This window comes from Colius striatus, chromosome 10, assembly GCF_028858725.1.
Source record: "Colius striatus isolate bColStr4 chromosome 10, bColStr4.1.hap1, whole genome shotgun sequence".
In the NCBI taxonomy this organism is placed as follows: Eukaryota; Metazoa; Chordata; class Aves; order Coliiformes; family Coliidae; genus Colius; species Colius striatus.
Window position 1 is genome coordinate 15,630,012 of NC_084768.1, and position 25,063 is coordinate 15,655,074.

Genomic DNA, 25,063 nt, shown 5'->3' on the forward strand with positions numbered 1-25,063 from the left:
TTCTTCCTCAGACAGAGTTGCATTAGAAACATTTTCTCTAAACAGCAAGTCTGTTCTGCTTCATACAGTTAGAAGGTCCTAGTTTGCACCTACACAAACCTCATCAAGAAATTTTTCCGTTTACTTTACACACCTCATTGCGTCTTTTGATACTTAGTTTTCCTGTCCTTGATTTATTATCATCTCCTCACAGGCTCTGGTAGTTGTAGTAGGTCTTTCATATATGTGAGAGAGATTAGTAGGGGTGGAAAGATGGGATTATAAAAGCATTTTTAAAAATTCTGAGAAGGCAAGAGTTTCATATTCCACTGGAATCTACATTACCTTTTCATCCCTCTCCCCCGCCCACCCCTTTTATCTGATGCTTCAGTTTCAGGTTCATAATAACTCCATAATAATAGCATTTACACCAGTAAACAAAAGCACTGGAACAGGGATGAATTGTAGCCAAAAAAAAAGATGTATTTCTGATAGCTTAGATGTGAGTAAGTGAGAAGATTCATCTATTTAACAGTGACTGCTTTGAACTTAGAGAACATGAATACTAAAAAGCAAACGGGTCATAACTAAATGTATTAAAATTGTAAGAAGAGGTTGAAAGCAAGAAGTACTCTATTAAATTACTTTGCCATACAAGTCTGGTACACATTCATTGACAGAGAATCCGACTGGGTAATCCGAAGAAAGGGCCTGTGGGAGTTGCATATTTTCTGTTGTGTTTTATCGTCTGTTTGGAGTTTTCATCTTTAATGTGTATCCTTAGACTCCCACAAGATTACATTATATAAAGAAAACACAATTAAATATTGCACATTTATTGAGCAAGTGGAAGCTACGCTATGGTGCACCTTCTTCTACAATACTAATTATGTACTATTTAGCTTCCTTACGTCATCTCTACTCAGTAGTTAGGAAGATCCAACAAAATATCAATATTATATTTAAAAATAAAATAGAAAAAACATTTTCACAGTAGTCGTCCCCCCCGCCCGCCCGCCTCCCCCCCCTAGTATTTTTCATCCAAAACCACCAGGTTTATTCCTGTAGTGGTCATGTTGCCAAGTGCATAGAAAATCCCAGGGATATGTGGTGAATTAAACCAATTTCTAGCATGCCTTACAGGAAGATCTCTAATATCTAGACACAATTCTTAAGGACAAATTCTGCTTTCATATATGCTCACTTACCTCCATATTTTTCTTAGATTATGAAAGCTGCCACCACAGCTCACTAAATCTGTTTTCCCTTTGAGCTGGGTAAAATGGGTGCTATTTTCTTTTCGTGCATGCTTGTTCCACCATAATAGTTTTAGGCATTCTAACTCAAAAATAGTTTTTAAAAAATCTTATACATGAGTAAGTTAAATTGCATACTTCGTTTTTAAAAATCCAGCTGCAGGATTATTTGTCTTTTCTCAAGGAAAGGTGGCTCTGTGGGGATGCATATGCTCACTCTTCCTGCATGAGTAAGGTTGTACTACTGCTGGAGCATTATGGATATCGTGGTGATAGGCGGCCAATGCTGCTTCAAATCAGGGCTTTATTGCAAAGCTGGGATCTTTTAGCAGGTCTTGTTTTCAGGCTTTGGTTAGGTCCCATATGATATAACTCACTGGGTTTCAGTATATAATAATGTGTTTCTTGTGAGGTGAATTTGAAACTTGGAATTTAAATACATTGCTTTCAATAATTTTACCCACTGTGATATGTATATGAGCATATGTATTTATCTCTACACCCCCTAAAATAAAATCTCTATTCTCTGACTATTTTATGTGTAAGTTTTGCACATACTTCATAAGACGAAATTAATAAAACATAGTATTTAAGTAACGTCTGACATCTTCATACATATGTAACTTCAAGTTTAATAACAGAGTAGAAGTCTAGTGAATATGCATACAAAAGCAGAAGCATATCTCACGTGGCAGTTGTAGACCACTAGGAATACATATGTAAAGACAACCACTTATTCTGGGTAAAGAGGTTCGGGAATTTTTCAGTTTAAAATATGCTGTTGTTAAAAGTCAATACATGAAATGTAGTCATCCCACATTCCCATCTCTTTTTACTCAGACTGCAGCTCACCCAGCATGAATAAGGAACAAGACTACCATATGGAGTATGTGGTGCTACAACTCTGAGTTTATGTGCTTCAAGTGGTGTTTAAGCAGGTTGCTGCAGGCAATATGCAGGAACATGTCATCATGCTAGCTTTTAAGTATTTAATCAATATGCTGAAAGAGAAGTATTGTCAGATCTGGCTTAAAAGTTTCAAGACATACCAGTAGGTTTTTTTACTGTATTGTAGATTATATTAGAAATCAGTTTTATTTATTAAACTTTACCTTTATACTGTGTATTTTTTTTTAAAATTCATTTTTGAAGTGAAGTTCACTTGACTATTTTCTGTGTTTGCCAGTTTTACCTTTCTTAGTGAAACACTGCACTTACAGAAATGCAACATTAGGAATACCTGAAATATTTTGATAGCCTGTTTCTGGTTAGACATTAACCTCTATCCTTTTCAGAATAACAAAGTGTTTCTTTTATGTTATTACCTTTGTCAAAGTTATGTATGCAAAACAAAAGCATTTGAAGGATAGATTGTAATGTGGACATTATTTCTTACATACCTTAATTTTGCAAACTGTAAGACCACTTGGAAAGGCTCTGTGAGTATCTTTATGTGATTTATGTGACTTACCCATAAAGATGACCTCTTCCTTCAGTCATTTGGTTTGATCCATGTGATGCTAACATCTTTCCAGAATCTACTTGTCAGATTCCAGTTTTTCTCTTTCTGGTCCAGCATAATACACTGTGTTTTTCATTTTAATGCTGGAGTATTTGTTCAAGTCCATAGATTTTGCATTTTTAATCTTCCTTAGAACAGTGGTGAATAATGGCCCTTGGCAGGAGATAATGAAATTTTCTTAATTTATATTTTCAAGCAGAAGCTTCAATTGAAAATGGCATCCAATGGCCTGGAGACATAGCTCTAGTGCAAGTTTCAGGGGAGCTGTAATAATAATGCAGTGCCAGCGGTGACGGAGAATGATAGGACAGTGAAGAAGTAATTTAAGAAAGAAAAGAGAATGTACCAAAGCTTTATTGTAGCATATCTAATGATCTGCTGAAGATTCCCAATAGCTTTTGGAGCATGACAGAAGAAACTAATGTTATCTTGCCAAAACAGAAGCCCCTGCTTAATCAGCAGAACAAAATTATTGATTAAAACACCTCACACTATAGATTGCACATGGAATCTCATCTCCATACATTGCACATGGAAAAGTGTAATAATGAGCATAAGATAATAATAATAAAAAATGCAAAGGCAGTTTTTTGGGAATTGTACAAGTCAAGATTAGGGTAGAAAACCTAACAAATTATCATGGAAAGTACAGCTGTCCTCAGAGCTGAGAACAGAAGAGGATGGGTGCGGCAGGGACATGTCTACATCATGAGCAGAAGATAATTGCTTAACTTTCCTTTTTTTCTATATTCATCTGAAATGTGAAAGGGCCATTCCTCATTTGCACAGTCGTCTTCTTGAGGTGAAAGGAGTTCAGACATTGTACTGTAACTGTTAATTAAACACTCCATTTGATTTTTAGATTAAGTGATGCATCTGCATTATGAAAGTGTATCCTTCATTCATACTAAAATACTGAAGAAATTAGTGTTAAAGTACACAATTGCTCCTTGCATTCGTGAGAATGGTGATACTTCCTACATTTCCCCTTGCAAAAGTCTTGCCACTGTTACCACAGAAACCTGAATTGTCATTCCTACAGTGCTACAATTTGACTTTTCCTAACTAGGATTTCAAATTTACTTCATATATTACCTTTCCTAAATCAACTGTTTCTGAGTTTGTATAGAATTCTTTACTTTATTTCCTTGTAAATGACAGAAACTTCATATTATAAATCTTTGTGAATATCTTAAGCATGAAGACATTTCTCAGTGGGAGATCATAAGAATGTTAAGATTCTAGATAAAAAACTGAGAATCTTTCTGTTTTAACATATACTAGGGAAATATGAAGCAAAATAGATTATAGAACTCTTAAATTATACTTAAAACCTACAGAAAGCTTAAACTCTTGATTACAGACACTGAAATACTAAAGTGTTTGTATCACGCCTTCATTGAATAATTATAAAAGAGTTTGAATAGATGGAGCAACCTAACAGTATAATGTGCAGAAAAAATAATATTGGTTAAAGTGAAGGAGACACTTTGAAGTTATTTGCCAGTTTTTGAGGCTTGAATTTGTTTGTTTCTTCCTGACCATGTCTACATCAATTTTGCAAATCACTAGGAACTTTATTTCCACTATGGTCTTCCTTTGAATCTCATGAATTGTCTGAACTCAGAAGGGGTTTGCGCTTTGCAAAAAGGAATGAAAATTGACAACAGGATTGAGTTGAAGGCTATAACGGTGTAATATACCTTCTTCTAATATTCTTTGGGCATAGTGATGCTAAGTGTTAAAGGTGTCATGGGTTTGTGTGGAGCCATTTCTGGTAATAGGGAAGCGGCTGTACAGATGGCTCTGAGTCAGACCCACTTCTGAGGCCGAGCTAATTAGATGCCTTCACGATCACTTTTTATGAAGGAGAGTTCTTCCTGTTCTTCCTTTTTTTTTCTGGCTAGTGGTGATGGAAGGAGTTGGAGAAGAGAGAAGTAACCATGTGGACCCCAAGGTCAGCAAGGAAAGCAAGGCGGAGGTGTGCTGGAGCAGAGACTGTCCTGCATTCTGTCAGGAAATGGCAGGCAGTCCACTTGCCACCTGTGGAGAGGAGTGGTGAAGCAGAATTGTTGGCAGTTAGTAGAGGACCCCATGCCAGGGGTGGTGACTTGTGTCCGGAGGAGTCTGTGAATTTGTGGGAGGGCAGGGTTGCAGCAGAAGGTGCCTGGGATACTGCTGGTGGCAGAGGAGTCCCACGCTGGAGGAGTTTGTGAGCTGAAGCTGCAGCCCTTGGGAACAACTCATGCCAGAGAGGTTCAGTAAGGATCCCATGGGAAGGACCCCTCATTGGAGCAGGGGAAGAATGTGAGGAGTCCTCCTCCTCTGAGAAGAAACAATCATCAGAGACCATCTGTGAGGGACTGACCACATCCCTCATTCCCTTACCCCCCTGCCATCAAGGAGGGAGGAGGTAGAGATATTGAGAGCATGGAGCTGAACCTGGGAAGAAGGAGGGGTGGGGGAAGGATCTTAAAATTCTGTCTGTATTTTTTATCATCATCCTGCTTGGGTTTTACTTTCTGTCTGTTCTCTTTCTAATAGGTAGTGGAATACATTTTTCTTACTTCCTCTCTAAGTCAAACAGTTGAGTCTGTTTTGCCCAGAACCATAATTGGCAGTGAGCCATCCCTGCCCTTGTCTCGATCCACAGGTCCTTGGTTATCTTTTTTTCTTTCATCTCACTGGGGCTTCCACTGTCCTAACAAGGGTGGGGGTTGATGAGGGACAGTGAGCAAAAGACTGAGTAGTGCTTCATTTCTGGCTGGGCAGAACCACCACAACAGATATCTCAAAATTATGAAACTTTGCTATGACAGTGATGCAGTAGTGCTGGTAATCTGTATACATGTAGGATAATGCGCTGTTTAGTGCTGGTTTATGGAAAGGGGAATATCTTTTGTCTAGTATACCTTAGAATTCACTACTTGTCTTGAAAAAACTCAACTGAGTCCTTTAATCAATTTGTAGAATGGCCTTTCCAGCCAGCAACAGAACTGTAAGACAATAACTAATAGAGTAGTTAGTATCCCTGGTTTTACAAAGCAAAAAACAACAATGCAAGAGACAGAAGACTTAAATTTATCCAGAGAACAAATCGCAGTAGTATAAATTCCCTGAATTACTTGTCTCAGAACTACCTCTACAAAATCCACCTACTCTTCGTCTCTTCTCTTTAACCCATGAGTGGGGATTGGCAGCTGCTGTAGTTCTTGGGATTTTTTTGAAGGTTTCATTGAAACTGAAATACGACTGCTAGCTGTATAACAAATAGTTACCCAGATGGCAACATTTTAAATTGTGAGTATCTTAATCAAGTGTCTAATATCTTAAAAATGGATGAAAATCAGAAACTTATATGAAAAATACTCAGGTTTTATAAAATGCAACCAGCAATGCAGCAAAATCAGTGATCTGAATGGAATAGTGATTTTTTGGGGGTGAATAAATTACAACTTAAAGTACAAATCCATCTATTAATTTAGTTATACAAGACATTGACTGTCTTGGGGAGATTATGGTGTGCTTTGTAGCACTGCTATGTGCTGCAGCAGTGGGTATAGCTCATTGTTTCAGAATTGGAGTGTCCTTTTGTTTGGCCAAATCTAAGTAAAATGTGACCATATGCACAGCTGGTGAAGTCCTGCATGAAGAAATAGTAAAAAATTTGTAGAAGGTAAACAGCTTCCAGTAAACACCACTCAGTGCATGAAATTTGACACTGGCATTTGCCGTACAAGGAAAAAAAAATATTACATTTTCTTCTGAATTAGTATTAGACACCCTTTCAATGCAAGGTAGCATGAAGTTGTTCTCACTTTCCTGACTGACAGTAACATTATTAGTCTTTCACTGAGTGAAAATGAAAGAGAAAAAAACTTTTCAGAGAGAAGTGAGAGAGTCTCTTTTTCATAAGATTTACAAATAATGGCTAGTAGAACTTTTTTTCCCCACAGTTAAATATGACCTTCATCAGTTTCTTTCTTAAGCAGTTTCTCCAATATGTATCCATTTTATTTAGTAACAGATCAATATTTCTCTCTTAATTGCTGCTCATTCAAGTGTAAAATGAAATTTTCATACAACTCAAAACTGTGGAAACTGTTATACTGAATGATGCACTACACAAAGTCTTTTTGTAGGCATTACTCTGACTTCAGCCTGAGATTTTCACTAAAGAAGCAGAAATAAATGTAAAGAAATTAATTACAAAATCTTGCATCTGATGTTTTCTCATGCTGGCTAGTCTGGCCTGAGATGTGAGACATAACACTCTTTGGGGGTTAAAACAGAGAGGCCTATGACTTTTGGTGCTATATTGCCTTCTCCTGCTTCTAGTCTGCTCCTACACAACACAAATGACTGCAGCACTTCTACCTTCGAACAACAAAGTGGCTGCATTGTACATTTTCAGCATTGCAGATTCAATACTGTAATTTTCTCTGTAAGTTGAGTGCGGATTTCATCTCTTCAACATGGGTCTGAAAGCCATTGGATGCATCATACTTGTTCTAGACTGTAAGGTTCTGCACGAACTATTGCACTGAATAATAGTGCTGTCAGGAGTGGTGTGGCATTAGTTGTATGATAGCTGTATAGGAAACTTCCCTGTGCGCTTTAAAAAGTCACTGCCACATGCGACACAGAGGTGATATGTGAATTCCTCACCAGCTTATCTGTATACATGGTTGTGTATATATACAGAAATCCCTGGCTATTTTCAATTAGTTCTGCAATTATGAGTCTTATGAGACCAGAAATAAGTAACTTAAAAAAAAAGGAAAAAGAAAAGCAGAATTAAGTGATCACAGAATCTCAAGGGCTGGAAGGGACCCAGAAAGATCATCTAGACCAACCCCCCTGCTAGAGCAGGACCACTTAGAACAGGTCACACAGAAACTCATCGAGGTGGATTTTGAATGTCTCCAGAGAAAGACACCACAACCCATCTGGGCAGCCCATTCTAGTGCTCTGTCACTCTCACAGTGAAGAAATTCTTTGTTCCAGGTTACACCCATTGCTCCTTGTCCTATCATTGGACATCACTGAGAACAGCCTGACTCCATCCTCCTGACACCAACCCTTTACATATTTGTACACATTAATAAGATTCCCCCTCAGACTCTGTTTCTCCAAGCTAAAGAGCCCCAGCTCCCTCAGCCTTCCATCATAAGGGAGATGCTCCACTCGTAGCCCTGTACTGAACTTTCTCCATCAAGATAAAGTCAGAAGAGTTGGTGTACCCAGGTTTTCTCAGCAAGAGGCACAGCATGTCCTGACCAGCCCTGTCTGTGCTAGTTTGATTAGTATATAAAAAGGAAAGTGATTTATATCAGAGTTCTTCAAATGTACTTGCTCTACCTTTTATGTGGTAGTGTGAATTATTCTTATACCTGTGGGGAGTGTACAGCTGTGGAAAGCTATTGATACAAGATATATTATTTTCACTTCGGATGTGGTATTGAGGGCGTGTAGGAAGTAGAAGGGCAATAGAAAAGTTGATGTACAGCTGGAGTCAAAGGCTAGACTATTACTTAAGTTCAGACTTCTGTTATTCAGTTTGCTGACAAACAAAACTAACCCCTGAGAAGATCAGCCAAGCTCTTTTTATTATAGTCACCAAACTCCCTGACCTTCTCTTTTTTCTCTTCTACTTCTCCTAGACTATTTTTCCTATATTACATTTTGACCATCTCTTCAGGGTTGCATGATTTGGTTTTCCACTTTTAACTTCAACCTAATATATTTTTATTTTCTGGAAAAATGAATAGTCGTTGAAATTTTCTATTATTATTATCATCATCATCATCATCATTATTTGCTATTATTACTATTATTTAAAGAAAACAAAACATTAAATTCAATAGACTCTTGTGGTTAGAGGCACTGTAATAACGTTCTTTATATCAAAATGCATTGGCTCCCATTGTTAAGCAAATCACATATGTTTCAGTGTTTAGTCTCTTCTAAAATACATTTTAATTGATTTTCTTGCAGTTCTTCTTTTTAACTGTTTCTATTATTTCCTCAGATAGTCATTCTTTACCTCTTCCTGTAGCCTAACAGAGGAAGCTTAGAGTCCACCAATTGCTCCTAAAATAGTAAAAATGGAAATACTAATGTTCTTTGTCTGCACTAAGTCTTCCAACCAAAATAAATTTCCTTGAATCACAACAAAAGTCTCTCTGAGATATAAAAAACATTTAGCAGTATGTATATTTTCTAAAATGGAAGGAATAGCTCATTTGTGGTGTTGTACATTATCTAAAATTGTACATTTTTCATTTTGATCATCTTTGCATTTTGCTTTTATTTTATTGAACAGTAGTATAAAATCAGTATGGTTTTGGGACAGCTATGTATGCTGGTGGGAATGAGTAACACTTCAGATAGCATCACTCGCCACATTTAAAAGTAAAAAGCCTGAGCTGGACCATTGTCTTCAAGCCTTATTTATGGACTTTGACTGATCTAGTATTAATTAACTTTGTTGTCTTATGGATTGGACTGCCCAAGTGTGAAGAGAGTTAGCCCTGTATGTAGTACTTCAGTGAGAACTTGCAAATTAAAAGTAATTTTAAATTAATTAGCTTGCTCTCTTTTCCCATTACAGGTGCAACAACCGAACACAGTGTATAGTAGTTACTGGGTCAGATGTGTTTCCTGATCCTTGTCCTGGAACATACAAATATCTAGAAGTTCAGTATGAATGTGTTCCTTACAGTAAGTATAATCTTTTTATTCTTACTCACTTCCTCTGGCCCTCACAATTAAAGCTGGAGTGCTGTTACATGGAAAAGAAGCATATGTTTATGGCCCACAGACCCATTATGCATGCAAAGCACTTCCAGACTAGGGCCTCCAATTAGCTTCACGAAGTGTGGAAGGAAGCCATGGTGTGATGCTGGCCAAGTGTCTGTCTGTGTTCTTAAGTGTTTGGCTTTTAAGGCTACTGTTTTTCCAGAAAACAAACTCAAATTAGCTATTCAATAGGCCAGATAGAATTTTGTACTTTTGCCCGCTACCAGTTGCTGACAAATTGGCTTGGCTCACAGGCTTCTAAAGCAGGAATTGACTTCAATTTTAATCATGATCTACTTGAAAGGCTACCTGCTGTTGTGGTGACTTTGGGTGCACATCAAAACCCACCAGTGACACTCAGAGGCAAATGCCCAGTGGGGGGACATTGTAAGGGTACTTTGTGCTTCAGGGGCACATTATAAGTGAATGCAGATTCAGAGTGAATAATTCATCAATAGGTTACTCAAATTTGGTTCTTAAAACCAATTGGGAAAAGAGTGAGAAAGGACTGTTCAGTTTTAATATAAAGAGAGAATATGAATTGTGGCTTGAATCAGCTGCCAAATCAGAAGTTTTCACTGGAAACAAACGAAATACTGAAATTATATTGAGGTAGAAATATTTGAAGTTACAACTACTTTTGTTTTGTACAATACTCTTTCTAATGTTAGAATTAAGTAGTTTTAGATATACTTACTATTTCCTTGCAATAATTGATGTGGTTTGTCTTTTTTTATTTATTGACATGTATGCATGTTTATAAAAGTTCTGCTGATTCAACCCTTTTAACTGGTTTTGCTTTCTTGTAAGGTCATTCTTTGCAGTGACTTCTCCCTCGTCCCGTAACTCAACAGAGAAATAGCTGTGTTTGCAATGGAATTTGAGCAGTGCACTGACGATTCCCTTAAGTTACTATTAAGCGTGAATTTCTTGATCTGCAGTAATCCTTAACCAAAGCCGCATTTTCTGTTGGTACAGGAAACAGGCCAAGTCTGAGATGCAAAAACACTGTGGTGACAGTATATATCCAAAAAGGAAGGAAAGGAGTTCTGGCATAAGCGAAGCTATGTCAAAACTGTCCATACTGTTTCTGCATAATATTAGAATTTAGACTTCTTAAATCTAAATACTATTCTGTACTGCTTCACCACATCTAACCTTCACTGTTGTTAAAGGCCAAACACAGATCATCTGTTTTTCCTTCATTATGGCTGTGTCATTGTGAAATGGTTGCTTGCTGATTTATTTTTTTCTGTACCATTTGTAGGATTGGAAGCCTACTGCATACAATGATCCCTATTACCACTACTGCTGTGTGTAGTATTGGTGGCTTGTTGTAACTGTTCTTCTCCTGCCACTTTTAAGGACTGATGGCTTACCCCAATCTAACCAAAGTTTTGTTTCACAAAGATCATTTTTACTTTAGCGCTATTTTCGTCCCTAAATTCTCAGAAAGAGGGCAGTGCATCTGATTCCAAACCATGTCAGTCAAATGACAAGAGGTTGTGTTTCCGGTTCCATTAGTCTAGCGCATAGAGAAAAAGTGTAATGCAAATAATATTCCTATATAATTTTTTATGCTGTTTTAGGAAGAGAAGTGTGGATATGTTCTACTGATTGGGTATTGTTATCTCCAGCAATCTTTTTTTCTTTTCCAGTTTTCAGAAGTATAGTGCCACAGCACGGCCTACTCTGTACTTTTAACATGTAGTTGTTCTACTTTTGAAGTGTTTGTTTATTGTCAGTTGCATTGGCCTACACTTTGAATCATGTAATTCTTTGTCTATAATAACTCAGGATTCTGGATACTTCTTGTCTTTCAAAGTCTTTGATTTTTGGAGTTTTTCAGCTGCAGCATGTACAATAATGACCAATTCCAGAACTGTAAGATGCATTACATGTCATTACCAGCAGTCATGAAAAAAAACCCCAACTATTACTAAAATCAGTTTTGAAGTTTGATTTCAAACCACATCGTGCTTCCATAGCTGTTTTAATTGTTGACTATCTTTCTTCCCTGTCACACAAAGCCTATCCTAGTATTTTTTCAAGTCTCTTTTTTTGATGCCTGATAAACTCCAGATACTCAATCTGGATTTTTTTCTCCCTTGCTTGTTTCACTGTTCCATACTGAAACATACAAAGTGACTGAAGTCATTAGGTTTACAAATAGCATCTACCCCAGTATAAGAGGCTTGTTAGGAAGATACGATGGACTTTTGTGGGTTGAGGAAGGGAGGTTTTTAGTGATCACAGAACTACTAACCAAAGTTCAGTTATGGTTCTTAATTTTTCTGAACTTCACGATCAGTTACTGCAAGACTGCAAAATTTGCTGTTCCTGGCTGTGGCAACTTTCAGTCTGAGACACAAATAGCAATCATACCAAGTTTTGTGGTAAAAGATGCGAATTCTTACACAATGGAATTGGTGTCACCTTTGTACAAAATGCAGTTTATCAGCTCCTCTATGTCTTGCTGGCGTCCAGAAACACATCGCTGCTTTGCTGATCATACATATTGATTGAGCTTTTTCTGGGTTCTGTATTCATCACCCTCATAATAAAGGACTTAATGAGAAGCTTCCTTTTTGCATCTCAAAGTGTAGACAAAAAAAAATCTATTGGATGCTCAATTCGATTTTCAACAAAACTAAAATTCTAGACAAATTTGATAGGCTTTGCTTTGTCCTAAAATAAGACTGCTATTGATTAAGTAAATTACAAAGAAATTGAGAGTACCATACTTGACATTTCTCTCAATTACACTGCACAATGTATGTTGACGCTTTGACTGAATAACAGAAGTCAGCCCTTTTGTAAAGAAGAACATCAAAAGTACCATTTTGTACATCTGTGCATTTTTATTTTAAGCCTTTTTTTGGACCCAGGAATTCAATATAAAACGTTTTAACAGTGTTTTATTCTTTCTCTCTCTGTATTGATTGGACTTTGCAGCATTTGTTTATTTCAATAAGCCCATCTGTCCCTGAAAAATGTACAGCTGTACACCAATGCACGCAGAGCAGACATGCCAGTAATGATTTTAGTTATCCCTGTCTTTTTCTCCCCTCTCCTATTACTGATTCTAAGCAGGTTCAATATCAATATTGCTCTTTGACGAAGAATAAACTTATGTAGAAAAGTTCACAAACAGAATTGTCTGAAAGTCATTAACACTGATTGCAAAACCCGGGAATTCACCTCAGAATACATCTTCTGTTTACTTGGATAACTTAAGAGTTACAAATTGCAGAAAAACAAGTACTTTACCAAAAGATATATAAATGAACAAAGGCTGGGAAGACTACTGCTCATTTGAGAATATTAGCCCCCCTCCCACTCCCCCATAAAGTTTTGTAATTGTTCCGTGGAGAAACACTAGATCAGCTCAGCCAATACCATTCTCTCAAAATAATCATAAGTAATTTTATTAAATGAAACTGAAAATCCAAAACTTTTTATGAAACATACAAATACATTCTTCAGGATAATGCCATAATACAGAAAATGTAATAGCTGTGCAAATAGTTTTGATACACTTCTTTTGTATCAGCAGCTACTGTTACACAGATTTGTACATCTGTCATATTCCAGGTCATTTTATGAAACTAAGGCAGCATAATTCAAAGGCTACTGAGTATATGAAATAGATTTTGTTGCAAATAATTATTGGAAAGTTATTTACTAGCTGGACTTCAGCTGCGTGTCTTCTTATAATATGTTCCTTAAAACTTCCTTGGGGAAAAATTGCTATAATACTATAACTTTGTTAATTGGGTTCAGTTTAGATTTTTCATGTATGGTGATGGGTTGGATGTTTGTTTTCAACACTTAGTATGACTGTTCCTTGCATACTAGCTTGCTGTTTTGGGCTTAATCGATGATGCTGGAGAATATCTGAATGAGCTAAATGTTAATTTTTTCTTCTCTTTTCCTCTTGCTTACTGTGCTTTTGCTTCTTTTTTCTAGATGTTTTTGCTTATTCCTTCTAGTCTGATTTTGCGGTTATAGACTAAGAAGTGGCAAAATTCTCAAGATTAACATTCAGGAAAACAAATAAAATAAAGCCTAAGGAGAGCTAACGAATGCAAGCTGTTTTATTTTCAAGAAACTAAAGCAGAGGGATGTCTGGGGCAAATATGGGGGAAGGTTTAATAAGCACACATATAAACTTATGTCATTAATAGATGACATTTTGCATTTATAATTATCTAATTAAGATAATATATACATGTGCACTCGCACATATATGATAAATTAACAGGTCACTTAAAAAACAATTTTGATAGCATTTTACTTTGAGAAGAAGAAGAGTATGTATAGCATGCATTAGTACAGTCATTCATTATTTATTCAGGTTCACTAAGTGAAACTACATGCCAACATGTCTGTATTGCCTCCTTAATCTACTAAAATGATTGATCCATATTCACTTGTGTAACCGTAGACTCTCTCTCCTGCTAGGTTTTCCTGTTGTCTGTTTCTCTTTATCCAATATAGTGCACTTCTTATTCTCCCTATATTTAGCGTCTGTTACTAATTTAATCTTTAGATTAATAGTCAATTTATGTTAATCTTCTTTCTTTTTTCCTTGCACTTTTTTATTTTTCTTCCGATGCTTAAAATAGAAGTGGAGCAAAAAGGTAAATAACGTATACAGTCCAAACCCCAGCTCCTTGTTATGTGCCTTATGGATGTTAACCTCTTCCCTTCCCCTCCCCACAACACTCTTATATTATGATAATCAGCAGGATCTCATAAGTACACCTCATAAAGAAGTCGACTGTTTGCAATAAAGTGACTTGGCTGCTTAAAGTAGGTGGTGGGGTATAGTGTCTGAAATACTTGGGCTGGAGGGAAGACTCCCTTGCTTTTTTCTCTCCCTTTCTCTTTGTCTTTCTTTCCCTCTCTTTCTCTCACCCTTGGGTAAATTCCTGTTAATCAAGTGTCATCTTGCCTGGCTTCCAGAACCCTCTCCATAGCATGCCATGGTTACAGGGTTTCCTGGTCTGTTTCATTCATTGCTTTGGTTGTGTTTTGTTTTCTCTGCTCCTAATTGCTTTCTCTATATACCTGATGATTTGTTTTGTTCCTTTATTTTTAATCGAGGCACCTCCTTTTTCAGCCTCACCACTTCTTAAAGTTCTAAACAAGTTGATGTGATTTTTTTTGGACTGAAATGACTTAGCACACTGCTGCACACCAGTTAAAAGCTCTGGAGCGTTAATGTGTACTCACTAAAAGTCTAAGACGAAAATGCAAGAGTAGCTCGACATTTTCAGCTGTCTGTGTATGCCATTGAGCCTTGGTCTGTACTAGTGAAAACAGTTCCCATCCACTTTCCATACTGGTACAGCAAGAACATGGTAACTTTAAGAAAAGTGGATGATAGAGGGTGATAATTGCATTAATTATAACATAAGGTATAATCTAGTGCCAATTAAATTGATTTTTTTTCTTCCTGACACAGTCATTATGATTTACCTACCTTTTTTTGTTCTTTTTCTTTTTCTTTTTATTATGAGACAATCTTAATTTGACGTAATTCTTGTTTTACTTTTCTCTATGACTGTTAGTTTTTGTTTGCCCGGGGACGTTGAAAGCAATTGTGGACTCACCGTATTTATATGAAGCCGAACAAAAAGCAGGTGCTTGGTGCAAAGATCCTCTCCAGGCCGCAGATAAAATATACTTCATGCCATGGACTCCGTATCGCACCGATACTTTGATAGAATACGCTTCTTTAGAGGACTTCCAAAACGGACGGCAGCAGACAACGTATAAACTCCCAAACCGAGTGGATGGTACTGGATTTGTAGTGTATGATGGCGCTGTTTTTTTTAACAAGGAAAGAACTAGGAACATAGTAAAATTTGACTTGAGGACTAGAATTAAGAGTGGAGAGGCCATAATCAATTATGCGAATTACCATGATACCTCTCCGTACCGATGGGGAGGAAAGACTGATATTGACTTGGCAGTTGATGAAAATGGCTTATGGGTAATTTATGCTACTGAGCAAAACAACGGGATGATAGTAATTAGCCAACTGAACCCCTACACCCTGCGTTTCGAAGCCACCTGGGAAACGACATACGACAAACGGGCAGCATCCAATGCTTTCATGATATGTGGTGTCCTGTACGTAGTGCGGTCAGTGTATCAGGACAATGAGAGCGAGACCGGCAGGAACGCCATTGATTACATCTACAACACCAGGTTAAGCAGAGGCGAGCACGTGGACATTCCTTTCCCCAACCAGTACCAGTACATTGCCGCAGTGGATTACAACCCCAGAGACAACCAACTGTATGTGTGGAATAACAACTTCATTCTGCGATACTCTTTGGAGTTTGGTCCACCTGATCCTGCCCAAGGTAAGAGTGTGGTGTTTTCTCATTTTAGTATCTTTGTGTTACCCTTCAGATAACTGTTACCATACGTTTGGTCTTAGACGTAGCTGTGGGCAGAAAGGCAAGGAGGGTTTGTTTGACTGTGCTCTGCTGTGCAGTACAGCATCACAGTGGTGCAAGGCAGATTTGCAGAACCTGTGAGGAGAGAATTATTTTGTTTACTTTTTTGGTTTACAGACTTGTGCTTCTCTTTTTTTTTTTTCTTTTCTCTTTTTTCAGTAGATATGTTTAACTTTTCCACATTTCAGAATAAGTTTGGGAATTGTTTATTTACTTTAGACCATCAGTCAGTTTAGCTTCAGTAGCTAAACTGAGTTAATTCATGCTGAGCTAGAGGACTGTTCCCATCCATTTGGTGTTACATGACTTCTGAATTGATTACAACATACATACAGACCTTTTAACTTCTTGGCGCCAGCAGCTGAGAGTGGTGTGTGTGCTGGGAGGTCCCAGGGGAGATGTATGGGGTTAATGTGCAATACTAAGCATAAATATTTTTCTGTAAACTTATTTTCACAGTTTCTAATGCCGGGGTTAGAAAGATTATACATCATCTTTTTAACAGGTTTCTCAGTAAGTCTATTACAATTGCAGTTCAGCTCACTTGATGTTAGAACAACTACCTAAAAGGAGAGACACTAACTGTCAAAAGAAGAGAGGAAAAAGAGAGATCTGTAGGTCTCAAAAATGCCTAAAAATGGTGTGAATGGGCACAGCCACATATTAACATCTGCAGAGGAGAGAAAATACCAATAGAAATGCTCTCTGGCATAAAATGCATGATAGCAAGGAATACAATGTTGATAAGCTGCTTTAGCTATGAAGGTAATACTTCACATTTCTCATCTAATTGACATGTATGTTTAGCAGCCATTTTTCCTACTTACAAAAAGAAGTATTAGTGACTTCTCCACATGAAAGTATTGTTTCAGTGAAGCTGATTCATGCACAGTAATGCATAGTGTGTAGTGTGCGCACACATACAGCTTTTCTAGGTACAAATGTCCTTAAGATGCAAGCAGAACAAGACCGTTTCAAACCAGTACATTCATTATCTCCAGAGCCAAATGATGATCTATCCAGGCTGTCTCCTGCAGACCTCCCTGGCAATACATTGCCAGGCTCAAGCAGTTTCAAGGTATTTGGGGACTGTCCTCTGGCCATGAGGATAGCCGTCCAGGCAAGCTTTGCTGTCTGTACCCAACCTAGTCCATTCCCTAGGGAGGCTTTGAGACTGCTCTTAGCAGAAACATACCCTATACCTCCATATGTAATTAGAAAAAAACTTAAAGCTTTCATTTTCATGCATTCTCATACATGTCACTTTTCATTCGGTTTAACTGAGATGAGGATGCATTTTAAATTCTCCTAAGCTTTAATAGTAAGAGGAGAAAATGGAGTGCACACTCTAAGTAGCTTTCACAGTTCAGGCAGCTGACATGAATGTGGCAAAAGCTAATCTTTAAATCATTGCATTGAAGGAAAAGTGTTAAGGAAGAGCAGAAGAGAAGAAAACGCTGTCTAGAATAATTTCTTTGCTTTAGTAAACCACCACAAGGTCTCCAGCAAGACATATCATAATATTTTTATTATGAGAGAGTCTCCAAGTTCCTAAGTTACAGTAAATGTGCTGACCATTTCCCATCTAATATCAGAAGATTATTTAGGCATCCACCAACACCCCTTCATGTTCCTGAGTTCCATGCAAGGCAGGGGCAGAAATGGTTTATTCCAGCCAGACCTCGACAGGAAGGGGTCCGAGGCACACTGCAGGATGCTTGCCTCTCGTCTGAGCTTTTTGTCCATTCACCCGTGAAGAGAAAGATTTTTGAGTGATTTTTGAGTTTGTGTTTTAAATGCATTATGACATCAGTAAATATATTTTTATTATGGCCTTTTTAAAATACAGAAACTGCATGAAGACACTAGGGTTTTTTGAAGATGTGATACATGTGTTATTAAATGGTACTTTGCCTTATATAAAGCCAGTAACCAATAATTACTTTTGTATGGTTCTATATCGTAGCAGATCTAAGCATAAGTTTCAGTTCACTTCATCTTTTGCCTAAGCCAATTGCCTTTACTTAAAGACTACTAAATTAAAGGTAAAATTATCTAATATGATTCTCCTTGAGATGTACTGCTGTAAAATCAAGAAGAGATTCTATACAGTTTCTAACGCTATTTTATTTGTCCAGTATTCTCAGTTCCTTGTTGTTTCAGTATAAAGTCTGTGGAAATTGAAAATACAGTCTTCTGATTGTTACACAGTTAAAGAATGTCTATGTGTAGTGCACATGTAGGTTTTTTTTTTATCTCATATGCAATTAGATTAGATTTTCAGCACATTTGATTAAGAGTATTTTTGTGTTTGTTTTCATTTGGTTTGGTTTGGGATTTTTTTTTTTTGTGGTTGACTCAGATTTCATCATCCTGTACTCAAAGACATAGGTGTTAGGATAACATTTTTAAAGTTACCTAATGCAAGAACCTTCTTTTAATGTCTTTTGCAATGGTACTTTACTATCAAGTTATTTAATGGTGTCACAGGGTCGGTGCCTTGAAATTGGAAGTCATGGCCTTTTCTTTTCGAATAGTTAACTTGGGGCCATTTTGGGCAACTTGGCAATCTCTATTCTCTCTGTTGCTGTGGGACAAGTAATTATATATAGACACATACTGATTCTTTTTTTTTTTCCCATTTATCTGTCTTGGCTATCAATTCTTGTCAACACCACAACTTCCAGCTACTGAGTGTTTAAAAAACAACAGCCTTTCTTCCTACATGAAAGATGGATTTTTCTCATTTGAGGCATACTTTTCAGCTCAAGGGTTTCATTTGCTCCAAGGGTCAAAATCTTGGACTCATCCATGACCCAAAACCTGCCTTTTTTGTCTCTGTTGTTTTTTTGATTTTTAAATCTGCCTATTGAAATTCTGAAATACCACTACAATTAACATAATATTGACCGTGCACTTGATGCACATCTATGTCATTTTCTCCTTTTGCAACTCTCCCTGTTACATTCTCTCCATATCTTTATTTTCCTAATCTTCAGGAGAACTCTTCAAATTTCTAAAACTGTGGATGCTGCAGCCAAGCTACTGTTTTACCCTGACAGTGAAGTCTGTTGCCATTAACTGCCTCCCTTAACCTCACTCTTTCTTTACATGTTGGTTTTTTTCTCTCTTGTGAGAATTATAGTCGATAGATGTAGAAATGGTTTTCAGAGCTACAGCTGACAAGTACCACTCAGATATTGCAGAAAAGCACATTTTCTAAGGTTAAGTGTAAAAATTATGTCTAAAAAATCAAACCCTTAATTTAGAAATAAAATAAAATATGTCAGGCCATGCAAAAAGCCACTATGAAAAATTAGAAACAAAGCGGATGTTTTATGTCCTTAGTGAATGTAGTGGCTATGTCCTGTTGTGTTCTTTCAAAAGAAAGTATCCAAAAGAGACTAAATGAATCCTCACTGAAATAGGAAATTTTAAAGGAATTTTAAGTTAAAAGATTAGGAAGAATGAAGGGAATTTTTCCCCTAAAAAAAGTGAATATGAGCATTACATTGTAAGGTTTCCTTGGTAACAAAAAGAAGATAAATCCTTTTGTTGAGTGTTAGTGCGTTAGGGAGAGATTTCATCTACACTCATCCCAATTTGCGCTAACTGTGCAAACCGTTCAAACTGAAGTTGTCTCCCCTTTTGTACCATGATACCCATCATTAAGTTTTATTGGATCACTGCAGGAAAATAGGGATGTTGTGCATGTGGACAGAACAGAAACTCAAAGAGTACTGTCACCCTTGGTGATAGCTTGAAATAATAGGAAACTAGTGCAACTGAATCTTTACAGCACCAAGAATCTGTGATGAAGTCATGCAGTAAATTGTTAGGTAAATGAGATCTTTATTATTATATTGAATTTGATACACTGCAGATTGATTAAAGAGAGGTTGTACAACTGAGGACGACTTTATGGGGACCAGATAGCAGGATTCTTAGTCATAGGTATTTGGCTAATTTTGTGCCGTATTTGTTATCATTTCCATGGTATAAGATGATAAATGGCTGTGTAAACATTTCACTTTCAACTAAACGGGATTTGGCAGGGTCAATAGAGTACTGGCTAACATAATAGCTGGAACCTATAGGTAATTAGGTGAGTCTTAGTGACTTCCCTGCTATTCACTGGAGCATGAAACAGGCACACAGCAGTAATAAGCACAAGGCAAGGAAATCTGGATTTGAACAGGTTTCTGGTCACTGTTACTTTACATGGTATCTCAGCATATGACAGCATTTGAAAATGAAGCCATGCATGTATATTTTCATGTGTCTAAATACACTGAAATACCTAACCTGTAAGAGCATGTGTTTAACTGAACAATCCATGCAGCTGATTTCTGAAACTGCCTAGGTGCTGGACATGGAGCAATTAGTATTTTCAGAAGGGGCGCATCATCAGGGAATTCCAACACATTTAAAGATCTAAGGTCGTAGTTGTGTTTTGGCTGGGGATTTTTGTTTGATTTGGCTTGTTTTGTTTTGTTTTTTTTTTAAATATTTTTTACCTGCTTAGAAGCGAAACCTGTTGGCAAGAAATACTAGATAGCTTGTGTGCCTTCTTTAAATCTGCTCTCTGCTGTCAGTTGGGGAAACAAAGTTACTATTCCCCTGCTGTCCTAAGCAATTGTGTTATGTTTTTTATAGACATCATACTGCTAAACAGGTGTTAAGTTTTACTCCAGTGGTGTCTTCATTTTTAGGAACAGTTAGTATGCGTAATTGTTTAAATCAGCTGTTAGGATCTGCATGAATCAAATGTAAATTAATTACCCTCAACTTGAGTCTTTGGATTTACTTCCTATTACTCTTATTTTTTTACTTTTAATTTTGTGAAGGCTGTATTTATCTGATAACAAGACACACTTATTCTTACAAAAAGGAAGGAGACAGAGAGGTTTTGGTTTTCTTCTTGCTGTGTCAATCTTAGTAAAAAATAGAATCTCACATTGTAAAAGCAGGTTTTTCGACTTTGGACAAAAATTACATATCTTCAGTCTTGTAGAGGCTCACCCCTGCTGCTTGGAACAATAGGTTAATAACCTCAACATGGAGTTTGTTCTTCTTAGTTGCAGCATATTAATCATCACTGCCATCATCTTATATTGGTAAAGCATTTTGCAAGACAGAGCATGGGAACCTGCAGATGTCATCACCCTTAGCTTTCAGAGACACATCAGGTGGTGGCAGTTCTCATGTGTGTTCTTGTGGCTGAGGAGAACGACCTTGCAGATTTATGTTCCCCAACAGGTCATTAGAAAAAAAAAAAACCGATCTGTCTTCTAAAAGCTAGATGTATTATGTAAATAAATAAATAATCAAACATATATATATATATATATAAATATACTGACTTCTTTGAAAAAATAAAATTCACCAGGAAATCTCTTAGAAATTATCTGAGCATTTTTTTAGTTTTGTGAGAGAGACGGTTTGATGTCTTCTTAAAATGTGAGATTATAAATATGTTTCTAAAGTATGTACTGCTAATAAGCTGTGCAGGTCATTTTTGAATCGTAGGCGATATGCTTTGAAATTGATTTTAATGGATAGCTTTAAAATCATTCTACCTAAGTTATGTTATGATAGCAAGATATTTTATCTTGAGGTTCTGCACAAAATGTGTTCTGAAAATTGTTACCTTGATACTAAACTTCAGAGAGTTGTTACACATTCTTAGAGTGATATTTTACTCCTGAGACAAAGCTATCCTAAATATTATAGATTTTGAGTAGTAATTGCAATAATGCTAATACACATTTTGATGATTAAATGTGTACTAATTAGCACAATGTGTTAGGGGACAGATAATAATAATTGGTTGTCCCCTGCATCATTCTCTGGTCCCATCAGTTACCCATTCCTCAGTACCTGATTCAGCAGGCGTTGCCTGACACTTGTGCAAGTGATTGCAAATGCTTTTGACAAATGTTAATTGGGAAAGTGCTAGAAGACTGGATGCATCATAATCAAAGAAAAATAACAGCAGTTTCACAAGATGTCAGGCAAGCACTTGCAGAACAGATCTGAGGATTTCAATAGGTTTCATAGTAGCTGGCGACACCACAAGTGCAGCACAATTACACAGACTGTATTCAGGCAGCCAAGAATGAGACTGAAGAGAAGACAGCCTCCAAAGAAGTTTCTCATTTGTGAGTATGAGAGGGATGAAAAGCACATCTTTGTCTGTAGTCTTTAAAACCAGATTGTGATGTTCAAAAACTCCACTCTAAAGTCATAGGAAAATAAACCGATAAGTTCGTATTTGAGACTAGCAATATATTATAACTGAAATATAGTTGAAGAAGGGTTTCAAAGTCATTATCTGCCAAACTACTGAAAGTTAATCCTGTCCAGAAAAGTAAGTCTGCTGAAAGAAAAGAGAGGTACCTCTTCTTTTGTTTTTGTTTATGATTTAATTTAGAGAAGATGTATTGTCCAGTAAGTCAGAGGTTCAAAGGCCCAACAGAAGAAGAAAAATAGAAAGCAGAAATCCACTTTATTCACTGGAGTTAATCCTAAAATTAACTAAATTTATTTCTGTATCTGTTAGAATCTATTAAATATTTGATATGGGCTTATTTGTTCTCAGCACAAGGATCTGTGCTTTTATGTGCCTATAAAACACTGTGAAGACTGATGAAGATTTGGAAATAATTAATGATAAGTTTTTCAGTTGCTTTACTCACTTGCATTGTTTCCACTGTTGCTCAATATATATTTGAAGGTGATGAACAGGAACTATGGGCTTTTATCTCCAGTAGCATTAACAAGTATTATCTCTCCAAAGCCTCACAGCTGCAGCAGAGCTTGGGCTGTACCTCAGCAGCTCCATCTATATGTACCCAGCCTGAGTCAGTGGAGTGAACAGCTGTGAGTTCCAGGCAGAAGTGATTTGGCCTAAGCCAGTCCTAGTGCTTCACAAAAGATTAAACTAGGTACTTGATACTGGCTGGAATGAGTTATGTTTGTACCTGCTTTATCAGAAAAGGATGTTAAGGTCCAGAATGTTCAAACGTGAGAACAACACATCCATGCTAGGCACTGCTTCTGTTGGAGGTAATCGAGTACGCTGCAGCCCTCTCAAGCAGAATGACTTCTGGGTAGGAAGATGTTACTGTAATTATTTTCCTGGAAGATGTGTACCGGGTGACTTGAAGTTTTTGGGTCTGTTCTTTTATAGAATGGTGTGGGTTAGTTACAACCCACTGCCTTTGTTGTTAAAGCTGGACTGCATTGTTTACGGTATGCAGATTCAAATGATTCTGTCTATTGAGTTATTCCTTCTGCAAAAGTGATTAAGTAATCTTTAATTGCTTTGAGCGTGTTTGTTATGTACTGATAACTCAGTAATACAGCCTTTTGAAATTTAACCATCAACTTTTATTATGGGAAGAGATTATTTGGACAACATACTGAAACATGATACTAGTATGAGCTGGGAGTCAAAAAAAAAAAACCCCAACCACTCAGTTATATCTTAAGCACACAGAGTAGCAATATGAAAAGCATAATATTAAGATAAAGGAAAGGAGACACCAGAGAATCCTTTAAAACTACATAAATAAGATTTAAATAACCTTTTCTTTCATATTTCTGAAGTAATTTACTTTATTATTACTCTCATTTTCTCTGTGCAGTGCCTACCACAGCAGTGACAATAACTTCTTCAGCAGAGCTGTATAAAACCACAGTGTCAACCACTAGTACTACGTCACAGAAAGGTCCCATAAGCACAACATTAGCTGGAGGAACAAAGGAAGGAAGCAGAGGACCCAAGCCACCGCCACCAGTTTCCACAACCAAAATTCCTCCTGTGACAAGCTTTTTCCCTTTGCCAGAGAGATTCTGTGAACCGACTGAGGCCAGGGGGATTAGCTGGCCTCAGACACAAAGAGGAATGATGGTTGAACGCCCTTGCCCCAAAGGAACACGAGGTATTGCCTTTAAAAATATATCTTGATTTCAAGCAGACATTTCAAAAGCAATGTGCTACTCCCATGGTGAATTTTACTTTAATCTCATGATGTCTCTCACACAATTTTTTGTTACTTGGAGCATGCTGTGTCTACAGGCAATGGTCAAGTTTTAATCTGCAAATGGCATTTGAGTGTTGCCACAGAATTACCTTGCACATGCGCTTTTGAAAATCTGGGTCAAATTTTAGGACTTTGCTTGAGGACCGTTGTGAAATATGCTTACAGCTGCCTTTCTCATTATGAGCTCCCCTCTGGATGAGCTCCAGGAAAAATCAAGGGCTTTTTGTTTGTTTGCAGAAAACGTCTGGTACTTTTCACTGACTTTTATTGCCGTTTGTAATCTACATTATTTCCTGACGTTTTTGTCAATTATTGTCAACTACTGCCATTAGCAGCATTCAGAATTTAACATTGCTCAGGAGCACAGTGTAGCCGATTTCCTGAATGCATGCAGAGAAATGGTTTCCATTTCACTACATTTTCTACATCTGTTGTAGGAACTGCCTCATATCTCTGCATGGTCTTAACGGGAACATGGAACCCCAAAGGCCCTGATCTTAGCAACTGCACCTCACACTGGGTAAATCAGCTGGCTCAGAAGGTTAGTTGAAAACCATTTAATCTGGTGTACACTGGTGATTAAGGATTTTAACTCTGAGCATTAACAATTCAGTTTGTTGAAGCCATCTTTATTACTCTGCATTCATTTAAAGTAGAAGGAGTTGTGTGTACTTCGCATGCAAAGCATTGGCCAACTGTTAGGTTCCTGTGTGTGTTTTGGTATGCTCTCCCACAAAGTTCTTGGATCTGTGATTATGTGTTTTCATCTCTGTTTAAAGCAAAGTAGCTTTAGTGGTGTTTAGAAAACAAAAGCTGTATTTGCTTAAGAAATCAGCAAAAACTGGTGTGTGCAGCATGGGTTTTTTGTTCAGGAAAAATTATTCTGTAATAAATAGATTTTTGTCTGAGTGCATTAATAACAGTATGATTAGAGTACAGAGACACTTTCTGTTTTATCCCTCCCTACTGAGATAGTTTACTAAG

The 25,063-nt window shown here is 37.1% G+C and overlaps 1 protein-coding gene across 11 annotated transcripts in view; it reads left to right on the forward strand.

Moving 5' to 3' along the window:
- Positions 1 to 25,063, forward strand: part of ADGRL2 (adhesion G protein-coupled receptor L2) — a 161,139-nt gene that overhangs the window by 100,919 nt on the left and 35,157 nt on the right. For all 11 annotated transcript variants that reach the window (XM_062003946.1, XM_062003943.1, XM_062003944.1 and 8 more), the window contains exons 4-7: positions 9,371 to 9,480; positions 15,135 to 15,935; positions 23,681 to 23,977; positions 24,517 to 24,620. In XM_062003946.1, coding sequence (XP_061859930.1) covers positions 9,371 to 9,480; positions 15,135 to 15,935; positions 23,681 to 23,977; positions 24,517 to 24,620 — 1,312 coding nt within the window. The remainder of the gene's footprint in view (positions 1 to 9,370; positions 9,481 to 15,134; positions 15,936 to 23,680; positions 23,978 to 24,516; positions 24,621 to 25,063) is intronic.